A 9809-nucleotide genomic window follows, 5' to 3' on the forward strand; every position below is an offset into this window, starting at 1 on the left:
ACGCGCGCTTGGGGTTTGGGAGGGAGGAGGGGTGCCCTCTGTCCTCAGGAAGGCAGGTGCTCCGGCGCATCACAACATGACAATGTCAGAGATCACGGTGTCCCCACAACACCCCTGTGAGGTAGGTTGGAAGGTGGCGGCGATCGTCATGCCCACTTCACAGACAAAACCGGGACACAGAGGCAGGCGCGAGAGCGGAGGAGGCAGAGCCCGGGGAGGGGGGCGGAGAAGGGGGTGCGGGGGGGGGGGCGCCCTGGGGCCGGCCCCCTTGGCAAGCTCCCCGAGTCCCAGCAGAGCCAGGGCTGACCCGCATGGGGGCCGCCTGCAACACACAGTCACTTGGACACGGGGGAAAGACCGTGGGGTTAAAAATAAAAGAATGCCAGGAACAAAACCCAAAAAAGTAACGCGGAGAGGGGAAAACACATCCGTTTTCTTCCCGAGTGGCCAGATTTTGAGTGAGCGAGCGAGCAGCCAGGATGGCGACCGACGTCTGTGCCGCTGGCCTGCCCCCCCACCCCCAGGACTACCCACCAGTTCAACAGTTCCACCTTGTATTGGTTTCGCGCTCTCCCCCAGCATCGCGACAGCGTGACACAGGAACAAGCGGGCCGGCGCAGGGAGGCCTCTTCGTTTAACCTCTGGACCCAGCGCACACTTCCCCAGCTCGTGGGGACTCCCGGAGACCTCTGGCCACACGGCCCCCGCTGCAGGCATCAAGGACACACCCCGCAGGGGAAGGGATTTCCGGCGCTACCCACTAAGGCAGGATGGACGGTGGCCGGGGGTTGGAAGGAAAAAGGAGGAGGAGGAGGGTGGCAATTCCCACTTGCCTGCTGCTGTCCCTGCTGTGTGGGTGGAGGCTGGGGGCCGCCGGGACCTGGAGTCTGTCCGTAGTAAGCGGCCTGCTGTCTGTAATATTCAGCCCAGGCGGCACTGTAGTCTGGCTGGGAGCCTGGGGGTGCTCCCGGACCCCCTCCGGTGGCCACTTGAGCTGCGGGCAAGCAGAGGGTGAGCGAGTGAGGCCGGGAGCTGGAGAACCTGGACCCAGCACTGCCCCGCCCCCAGAGCCCCCAGCAGCTCACCCTGCTTCTTGTAGTACTCCTCCCAGGCCTTCGTGTAGTCCTGTTGTGGCGGTGCTCCGGGCTGCTGGGGCTGCTGGCCTGCAGGAGGGAGGCGGCGGGAGGTCAGAGGACGGACGGCACCGGGACCCGGCTGCCTCTCACCAGCCTCCGGCCTGAGCCCCCGAGGTCGCCCGCACACTCACCAATCTTCTTGTAATACTCTTCCCAGGCCTTAGTGTAGTCCGACTGGCCGGCGGGTGGGGGCTGAGGGGGCTCGCCCTGGGCAGGTGGGGCCGCGGGGGCTGGCGCAGGGCCGGGCACGGGGCCTGGGGGCTGCTGGTAGTAGTGTGAGTAGTAGGCGGCCCAGGCGGCATTGGGGTCTGCGGCGGCTGCAGCTTTATCTGCGGGAGGGCGGCGTGGGCTGAGGGGCGGTGCGGGAGGCCAGCCCTGCCCTCCCCACCCGGGCAGCCACGCCCTGCCCTGCCCCTCATCCGGGCAGCCTACTTACTTGGGTCGTGAGGAGCAGGTGGCTGCCACTGGGGGTAGGTATTGCCCCAGCCCTGGGGTGGGTACTGGTGAGGAGGCGGCCCCCCCGCACTGCAGGACAGAGAAGGGGCGACGGGTGAGCCGGGACTGTCGCCCCACGGGGGCAGGCCCGGCTGGCAGGAAAGGGGCCCAGGCCCAGCCAGCCACAGGCTCCTCGCCCAGGAAAAGGCGAGACGATCCATGCCAAAAGAGACACACTGTGCTGCTCTGGGATGTGAAAGTCCCCCAAATACAATGTCCATGAGTTTGCCCGTTAGGTGGGAGACTACAGTCAACATCTGTGCCGTCTATGGAACAGGAGGCTGGGCTGGGCCGTGCCTAGGGCCGAGACTATTAGCACATCTTGATGTGAGTGAAAACGGGGCCCGTGGCTCTTCCTGCCAGCACAGCAGCCCCTGAGCCCCAAATCCCAGGAGACGGAGACCAATACTCACTGCGGGGGAGCCCCAGGTGGCCCCTGGTTGAAAGGCCCGGGGTTGAAGGGCCCCATGGGGCCGGCAGGGCCTGGTCCTCCTGGGCCTGGTCCAACTGGGCAGAGGGGGCCCTGGAGGAAGGAGAAGCAGATGGTCAGTGGAAGGAAGGGGGGGCGGTTGAGAAACAGGAGCCGGGTCCAGGCTCTAAGAAGCCCTCCCGAGCCCACCTCAATCTTTTCCTCAATGAGCTGCTTGGCGTGGTCAATCTGTTGGGGTGAGCCCCGGATGATGAACAATTTGAAATTGGGGTCCCCGTTGGGTGGCAGCTGCCGGGAGATCTCCACAAAGGCGCCTGTCTGCTGGTTTATGGCTTTCACATTTTCGCCACCTGTGGGAGCCACAGGCAGTGAAGGGCGGGCAGGAGAGGGCAGGAGAGGAGTGGAGTGCATGTGGGGCGCAGGTGGGGCCTACTCACCTCGGCCGATGACCAGCCCACACTTGTGAGTGGGGATGGAGAAGGTCATCTCTCCACCAGGGGGGCCCCAGTTGCCTTGGCCCCTTCCTCGCCCCCGACCCCCCGGGGGCATGCCAGGACCCCCTGGAGGGCCTGGGGGTCCACTCTGCAAGACAGGGAGGAGAGGGAGTGAACACAGAAAGCCAGCCTGGCCCCTGGACTCCTCTGGTGGGGCCGGGCCAGCCCCCCCTCTGCACCCACCAGCTGTTGGCCGCACACCCCAGTGTCACCTACCCTGAGGCTCTGGAGGAGATCATTGATGATCCGTGCTGCGTGCTCACACCGGTCTGGGGGCCCCATTATGTGAGCTATCTTCTCGGGACCCGTCCCATCATCTGAAGCCGGCACCCACAGAACAGAGATAGATTTTAAGGAAAAGCACAACACCAAGCCCCCATAACACCGCCTCTGCGAGGTAGACATCATGCCAAGCCAGGTGTCAGAAATATCTCGGGCTCAAACTGCCGCTCACCACACTCCCAAGTATTGAGGAGCGGGCGGGAAATGCCGGTGGGCCCACATTTCCAGATGAGAAAACCGACCACTTAGGACAGGGTGGCAGCCGAGGCTTCTTCCTGTTTGGGGCACCCCAGGACTAATAGGTGCCTTTTACTGAGCTAAAAAGGACAACAGAACAGAGCAATCCTTCCTCCCCACAGGCCTGCCACTTGGGAGACTGAGCTGGGGCAGTGATCTGATCTGGTCCAGGCTGCCCCCAGTCAGGATGGGCTACGTGGTAGGGAAGAGGAAAAGGGACAGATCTGGTGACAGAAGACATCACCTTTGGACTTAGGAAATGTGTTGGGAAGTGTGCCCCTCAGCAACTCTCTCACATGGCTGTGCCCTCTTCCACTGTGGCGAAGGAGGCACCACAAGGAGGTCCCAAACTCAACAAGGTTCACACCGCAGTGCCAAGGCATCTCAGCGGACTCTCGGAAGAATCCCTAGGACACAGCTGGTGGCACAGTCACCCTCCAGCCAACTCATCTGTTGGGCGAAGCCCCTGACCTTGCTTAAACTGTATCCGCACGCCAGCATCATTCTGGATCTTCTTGATCATCTCTCCGCTCCGGCCAATAACCACCCCGACAGAATGTCTGGGCACCGGCACCTGAGGGAGGGGTGGGGGAGGGTCCAGCTGGGTCCTGTCCCCGCAGCTGTGGCGCCCTCCACCCACCACACCCAGCCCATGGCCCTCCATTATCGGGGGAGGCCTGCACTCACGTCAATGCCCCCACCAATCCGGGATCCGTACTCGTTCCGGTCCCCAAAGCCACCCTGGTCACGCTCCCGGAGGATGTCCATCACCATCTCGCAGGCTTGCTGCAAACACACAGGGCACGCTCTACTCCGACACCGTTCCCCCCGGCATCCCACCACCCAAGGGCCCACGGGCCGAGGCTGAGCCCATCAGCGCCCCGCTGAGCTCCTGCCCCGCTGTCCCGAGAGGGAGGAGGAAGGATAGCCAGCAACCCCCATTTTCCAGATAGGAAAATGAAAGATCAGAGTTTAGGCCTCTTACTTGTGTCCAGCACTGGGAGGGACAGCTCGGCAGGAGAGCGCTCTCGAATACTGCTTCCCCTTTCAATCAAATCCCGAGCCCCATCTGTTGCTCACTTCTCCAGGTGCCCCAACACCCCGGGGTTCTCACCTGCACTTTGTAAGGATCCCCAATGATGCGAAGAGGCTTGTCCACGTTCGTGTTCTGGGAGCCGTCCTGAATTAAAATCATCTTCACTCCGGCTCGTTCCTTCACAACCAATGTGGATAGTCAGTGCCGGGCTTTCAAAGGACTTTCTGGGGCCAGTGCACGTGGGTGGGGCAGATATGACCACGAGGGTAAGAGGCTCTGGCAAAGCAGCCGGCGGGGTATGCACACGCAGATGCAGGAAGGAGACTTTCCTGGGACAGGAAGAGCTTCCGTCCCAGCCCTCACCTGCAGCTGCTTAATGGTCTCGCCACCTTTGCCGATGACCAGGCCGGCCTTCCCTGCGGGGATCATGATCTCCTGTACAGTGCCGTTCTGGCCCCCGTTGGCGTTGTCGTGGAACTGTCCTGGGGGGCCCCCACGACCCCGAGAGACGATGTCATCCAGCATCATCTTTGCTTTCCTGGCAAGGAGAAGACTGGGACTGAGACACCTGAGACAGTACCGGCCTGACGGCCCCGTCCAGCTCAAAGGGAACGAGGTGAGTCCGACACGCGTGTCTGGCAAATGACGACGAGGAAGAGGGTCCATCCCCGGGGCCAGGGCTGGGGCCGTTCGGGTTGTTTTCCCGGATCTTCGGCGTCAGGGGAACCGAAAATCAGTACGGTCCCCGGCGAGGGCGACGCCCCCAACTTTCCAAAGGATGCTCGCTCCCCTCATCACAAGGGCCCAGCAAGGGACTTACTGGACAGACTCCGGGGCTCCTGTCAAGGATACGCTGCGCTCTGGTAGGCCACCGCTGTCTGGAGAAAAGAGACAGGGTCAATGCCTTTCTGAGTCTGTGGACACCGGAGAAAGGCTTTCTATGGACATGACGAAAGTTGCGCTACCAGTGGCCACTTCTGCCACCATTCAGCGGCCTGACAAACCACTACCTTGCCAAACACCCGGGAGGCTGCTCTATGCAAGACCAAGGTCAGGAAGCTCACAGTCCAGGAAAGGCGACAGATCTTTCAGGGACAAAGACGAGATAGAAGGAGATGTCCTGAACCTAGGCCACTTCTGGCACCGTTGAGGACCACACACGCACTCTCCACGGCCTATGAAGCCCACTACGTTAGAGCAAGTCCTCAGAAACCCCTGCACAGCAGTCCTTGCCTGGCCTTCAAATCTAGGCCTGGCCTCAAAGTCGTTCCCTTGAAGGCACCTCCCTGCTTCACACGTTCTCACTGATTTTCCACCAGGTGCTTAGTTCAGATGGTGACTTAACTAATCGCTTAGAGCAGGATCTAAAACAAGACTTTTTTTTTTTTTTTTTTTTAAAGTAGGCTCCAAACCCAGCATGGAGCCCAATGCGGGGCTTGTACTCCCGACCCTGAGATCAAGACCTGAGCTAAGATCAAGAGTCAGACACTTTATCAACGGAGTCACCGAGGCACCCCTAGAACAAGACTTCCTATATTCAATTTTCAACTCTCCACCTCAGCCCTCCCCCTGCAAGCGTACAATGGAAGAAACCAAAGTTGCAGCCACACCGCAGGGCACTGTGCTGTACGAGTGGAGACCCTGCCCTGAGCCCAGCACACAGAAAGCACTCGGTGAACACCAACCCATCTCACTTCTGCCCTGTCGGAGTCCAGCCCAACCCCCCACGCCCGTCGTGACACAAGTCTGGCTCTCCTACCTGGAGAGATCTGGACTTTGCAGCCTGAATCCTGCTGGATTTTGTTAATCTGTTCACCTCCTCTGCCAATGACTAGGTGGAGAAAAAGGAAAAAATAGAAAGGATTGGTGAGGGTACCCTAGCGCTGAGAAGACTGTGGCAGGGGTTCCTGGCCTCCCCTCCCCAGAGAGCTCCACCATCCTCCCTGCCCAGAGTGGACAGGTGAGTGCGGAGCGGACTACAGGAGGCCTGCTCAGACCAAAGGCTCTGGGCCAACAGGGGCTCCCAGGGCGCGGTCCCTGACAGGGCGTGATGGGCATCCCACAGTGACCCACTCACTTAGTCCCACCATGCCATCTGGGACCCTGTACTCTTCTGTCATTGAAGTCCTGCAAAGACAGATGGTAACAATCAGTCTCGAGTGGGAAAGAAGACAGGGGGAGGGGAATGGAAGAGGCAGGAGAGTCTCCAGGAGAAAAGGCCGCTGGAAGCCAGAGCTCCTAACCTGTTCCTAGGCCACAGCTCCTAACCTGCAGGGTCCTTGGTGCTTCCAGCCTCTGGCCCTGCTTTCCACCAAGGGCGGGCCTAAGCAGAATCCTAAGAGAGTACAGGACCCCCTCTCCCCACAGCAAGCCACTCAACCTCTCGAGGACTCATCTTCCCCATTCGGGCCATGAGAGGCTTGGTTGAGGTCAGCGTGGCCCCTGAACTAGTGCTGTTCCACTGATTCAGGACAAGAGCAAACACTCAGACACGTTTACAGAATTCCAATAGGCATTTCAGGTCTCTAGACTCAAAAGAAAAAAGACTTGTAACTTTTTCATGTCCTTTCTCTAGTAAGCCCTTACTATATTCTATGTAATTAAAAAGTGAAACAACGTGGTCCTTCACAAACAATTCTATGTCCGATCCACTGGACTCGTTCTGGGGGGGGGGGGGGGCAAAAAAGTTAAGAACCCCAAGCCCCATCAGCTCTCAGGGCTCAAACATTTGCAGAAAGCGGACAAGAAACCCACGGCCAGCCCCCTGCCCTTCTGGGAAGATGGCTGTCTGCTGAGGGTCTCACCACAGTGCACAGAGACCACCCCCTCCTTCATCATGGCCACGAGCTCCCCTCCCCTCCCTAGGCCCTACACACAGACCAACATAGGAGCAAATGCTGCTCCTCTGCCTCCTGGGCCTCTCTCTGGCCAAGTAGCAGTGGGGACGAGGCCGTAGAACGGTGTACCCCCAGACACAGCTCTCCCCACATCAGCAAGGAAGGCCAGAAGACAGCTGACAGACAAGGAAACAAGCGTTCTCCAAATCGCGACTTACCTGGGGGGAGGATGGATGGGTCCAAGTTGAGAACTGATGGCTGCAGAGAGAAAACCCAAAGCAAAGATTGGCCTGGCTCCTCCTTGGGACCCTGAACACTGCTGGCCCCCTGGCACTCCTGCCTGCGTGAGGAGTGGCTGGAACTTACTAGAGTGCTTCTGAGCCTTCCTGAGCGCTCAAGTGTGATAAGCCCACCTCACATCAGCACACCCACTGACTGTCCCTGCCTCAATCTCTGGGGGCTCTGGGATCCCTAGAGCTCATGGACCCCAGATGATGAATACCTAGAGCCTCCACAAAGGACAGATGCCCTCTGTCTAGAGCTTCCAGCTCCCGACTCCTAAAAATCTCTTAAAGACCCTGACACTGCCCTCTGCCTGCATCATCCAATGGACTTACAGTCTCCCTGGGAAGCCAGTTTCTTGCTCTCCGGTTGGTCTGTGAAAGAGAGAGGATGTCAGATGCTGCACCCACCCACCCACAGCTGCCTCAAATCTGATGCTGGTGCCACACGGCCTGGCAAACAACCCCCCCTCCCCCACCCCCACCCCCAGAGCCCAGACAGGAGAGGGACAGACTTCCATCAGTCCCACCACCAGCACTAAGGGTGAAGCAGTCCTTCCGAATGGGAACAGGGATGGCAACACTCCAGTCCAGGGGCAAGGAGGGCCTGGGTGAAAGTCCGGTTTGGGCTGATCCCCACACTGATCACTTTGGCTGCCGTGGGCAGTGCTGCATGCCCTAGGGCCAGCCACGGTGCACTTCTGTGGGGCCTCGATAAAACCGTGAGCATTTCCCAAGCCTACCAGAAGGGGAGGAACAATCTTGAGAACTTACAACTTGGACCTAGTCACAATCTGCTCCTCTCAGCCACCTGATACCCCAGAAAGGCAGCCCGAACAAAAAGAATGAACAAAGCTGGGATTGCTGAGGTTTTAAAAGACCAAATGGCAGTGGGCTTCCCCCTGACTCTGAGCCAAACAAAGGCTACCCCCAGGCCTTCCTCCCAGCAGGTAGTTACAGTTACCTCCATCTTCTAACTGCCTCTTTTGGCCCCCAAAACCAAAATCAGGAGTGCTGTTATTCACTGTGGTAGCAGCGTCGCCTCCAATTTTGGCTGCGATCTAGAAACAAAATTGTAAGCACACAAGATTACCACCAAAACCCAACCTTCCCTGGTGCTCGGCTCAACTTCTCGGAACCTACCCAAGGGCTGAGCGTTCAAGAGTCATCCAGGAATTTCAAAACTCCCTTTCTGGATGAGATTTGTACCTACGCTGTTCGTGATCCGACGGGCAAGCCACACTGATCTGCTCTCGAGAGGGTCCCCAGGTTGCCTCCACGAGGGAACCAGGGAACCAGAACGTGTGACTGTAGCCCCACTCTTCTGAGATGTTAAAGAGCACAACTTTCCTTTATCTCCCTCACCCTCAAAATCTTTGTATCTGTTGAACAAACTGTAGGGACGTTTTTGCTTAAAGGCATCCGAAACCTTCGTTCCACCAAAACAAAAGACCCTCTTGGGGCACACATGTTACATCTTAGACACGTGAAGAACAACTTCAAACCAAGCCTGATCCAACAAATTTAAAACCAGAGTCCGTTTGTGGGATTATCACAAGTTTTCCAAAGAAACACAAACCAGGAGCTAAGCTGAGGATCTATCTTCCACCTCTCCCCATTTTTTTTTTTTTTTTAACACTTGGGAGCCAAAGCTCTTAGGATGAAGACTTTTTCCTATTAACTCGCCCCGTTACAACTGCTTCTCAGTTAAAGCGCTTGGGTGGGCGTCCAGATTAAGTGCACATTAGAACCCTACCTGTCCCATCTCAAAGGTGAGAAAGCCACAGACCACACTGGGCGGGGAACAGGGCGTTCACCTAACGGGACCTCCCACTCTGCCCTGGAGGCACTGAACAACCCAGGGAAAGCACTCCTGCGGGAATGCACTCAGTCGGCCCCCCGCTGGTCGGCTTCCCGGGAGGGCGGCAAAGTTCTCCCATTCTACAGGCCTCCTTCCCTCCAGGACGTGGGGAGGCCGCAAATGGAGCCGGGGAGGTCAGTCACACCAGCATGTGACACCTCCACGTTACCATCACGCCTCAAAACACAGTGGTGGGACCCTCCCCCCTTTCCAAAAGAGGCAGACCACGCTTTCAAGGCACCGGAAGCATCAAAAAGAGCCAGCCCCAATGCCTACCCTCCCCATTTCGCCTAAGTGCTCGGCCGCTCTGATAGCAGAAGGGTCCCTCTTCCACTTTCCAGGCTGAAGAGAAAGAGCTGTTTTCCTCTCGAAGTCCCTTCTTCCCGGGGAGCAGACAAAAATGCGACTGGGCTGGGGGCAAACAGGGCCCTCTACCCTGATGGGGAGATGAGGGCAACGCAAGACCGTCCCCCGGGGAAGGTGGACACTTTGCTTCCAGGAGAGGGGAGCACGCCCTCGGGTGTCCTAAGAGGAGGGCTCCCTAAGTCAGTCCCCGCTTTCCGGAGCCCCTTGAACATCCAGGGGCCACTCCTGGCGAGCCCCCGGACGCCCCATGCCCCTGCAGGGGGTCACCCGCTGGGGGCCACGGGAGACACCCCGAGCGGCCCTGGCCCCCGCCTACCGCCCCACGTGACCCCGCGGCGGCCTCGCCCCCCCCCC

At 58.9% G+C, this 9809-nt stretch overlaps 1 protein-coding gene and 1 long non-coding RNA gene across 3 annotated transcripts in view; both read right to left on the minus strand.

Moving 5' to 3' along the window:
• Positions 1-8182, minus strand: part of LOC121021372 (uncharacterized) — a 20816-nt gene extending 12634 nt beyond the window's left edge. Inside the window, exon 1 of the long non-coding RNA XR_005786526.1 lies at positions 7729-8182. This is a non-coding gene — a long non-coding RNA (uncharacterized LOC121021372). The remainder of the gene's footprint in view (positions 1-7728) is intronic.
• Positions 1-8318, minus strand: part of KHSRP (KH-type splicing regulatory protein) — a 9496-nt gene extending 1178 nt beyond the window's left edge. The window contains exons 1-18 of one of the 2 annotated variants that reach the window (XM_040461670.1): positions 8193-8318; positions 7565-7603; positions 7166-7205; positions 6188-6237; positions 5870-5941; positions 4931-4988; positions 4474-4648; positions 4189-4287; positions 3762-3860; positions 3546-3648; positions 2772-2872; positions 2499-2643; positions 2251-2411; positions 2045-2154; positions 1573-1661; positions 1268-1465; positions 1086-1163; positions 834-994 (exon numbers count right to left, since the gene is read on the minus strand). In XM_040461670.1, the coding sequence (XP_040317604.1) occupies positions 834-994; positions 1086-1163; positions 1268-1465; positions 1573-1661; positions 2045-2154; positions 2251-2411; positions 2499-2643; positions 2772-2872; positions 3546-3648; positions 3762-3860; positions 4189-4287; positions 4474-4648; positions 4931-4988; positions 5870-5941; positions 6188-6230 (1692 nt within the window). In that variant the 5' untranslated portion in view covers positions 6231-6237; positions 7166-7205; positions 7565-7603; positions 8193-8318. Of the gene's footprint in view, positions 1-37; positions 995-1085; positions 1164-1267; positions 1466-1572; positions 1662-2044; positions 2155-2250; positions 2412-2498; positions 2644-2771; positions 2873-3545; positions 3649-3761; positions 3861-4188; positions 4288-4473; positions 4649-4930; positions 4989-5869; positions 5942-6187; positions 6238-7165; positions 7206-7564; positions 7604-8192 lie in introns of those variants that run through there. The other variant, XM_040461669.1, reaches the window with a different exon arrangement.
• Positions 8319-9809: the final 1491 nt, after the last annotated feature.

This window comes from Herpailurus yagouaroundi, unplaced genomic scaffold, assembly GCF_014898765.1.
Source record: "Herpailurus yagouaroundi ecotype Mexico unplaced genomic scaffold, PumYag 295, whole genome shotgun sequence".
NCBI lineage: Eukaryota > Metazoa > Chordata > Mammalia > Carnivora > Felidae > Herpailurus > Herpailurus yagouaroundi.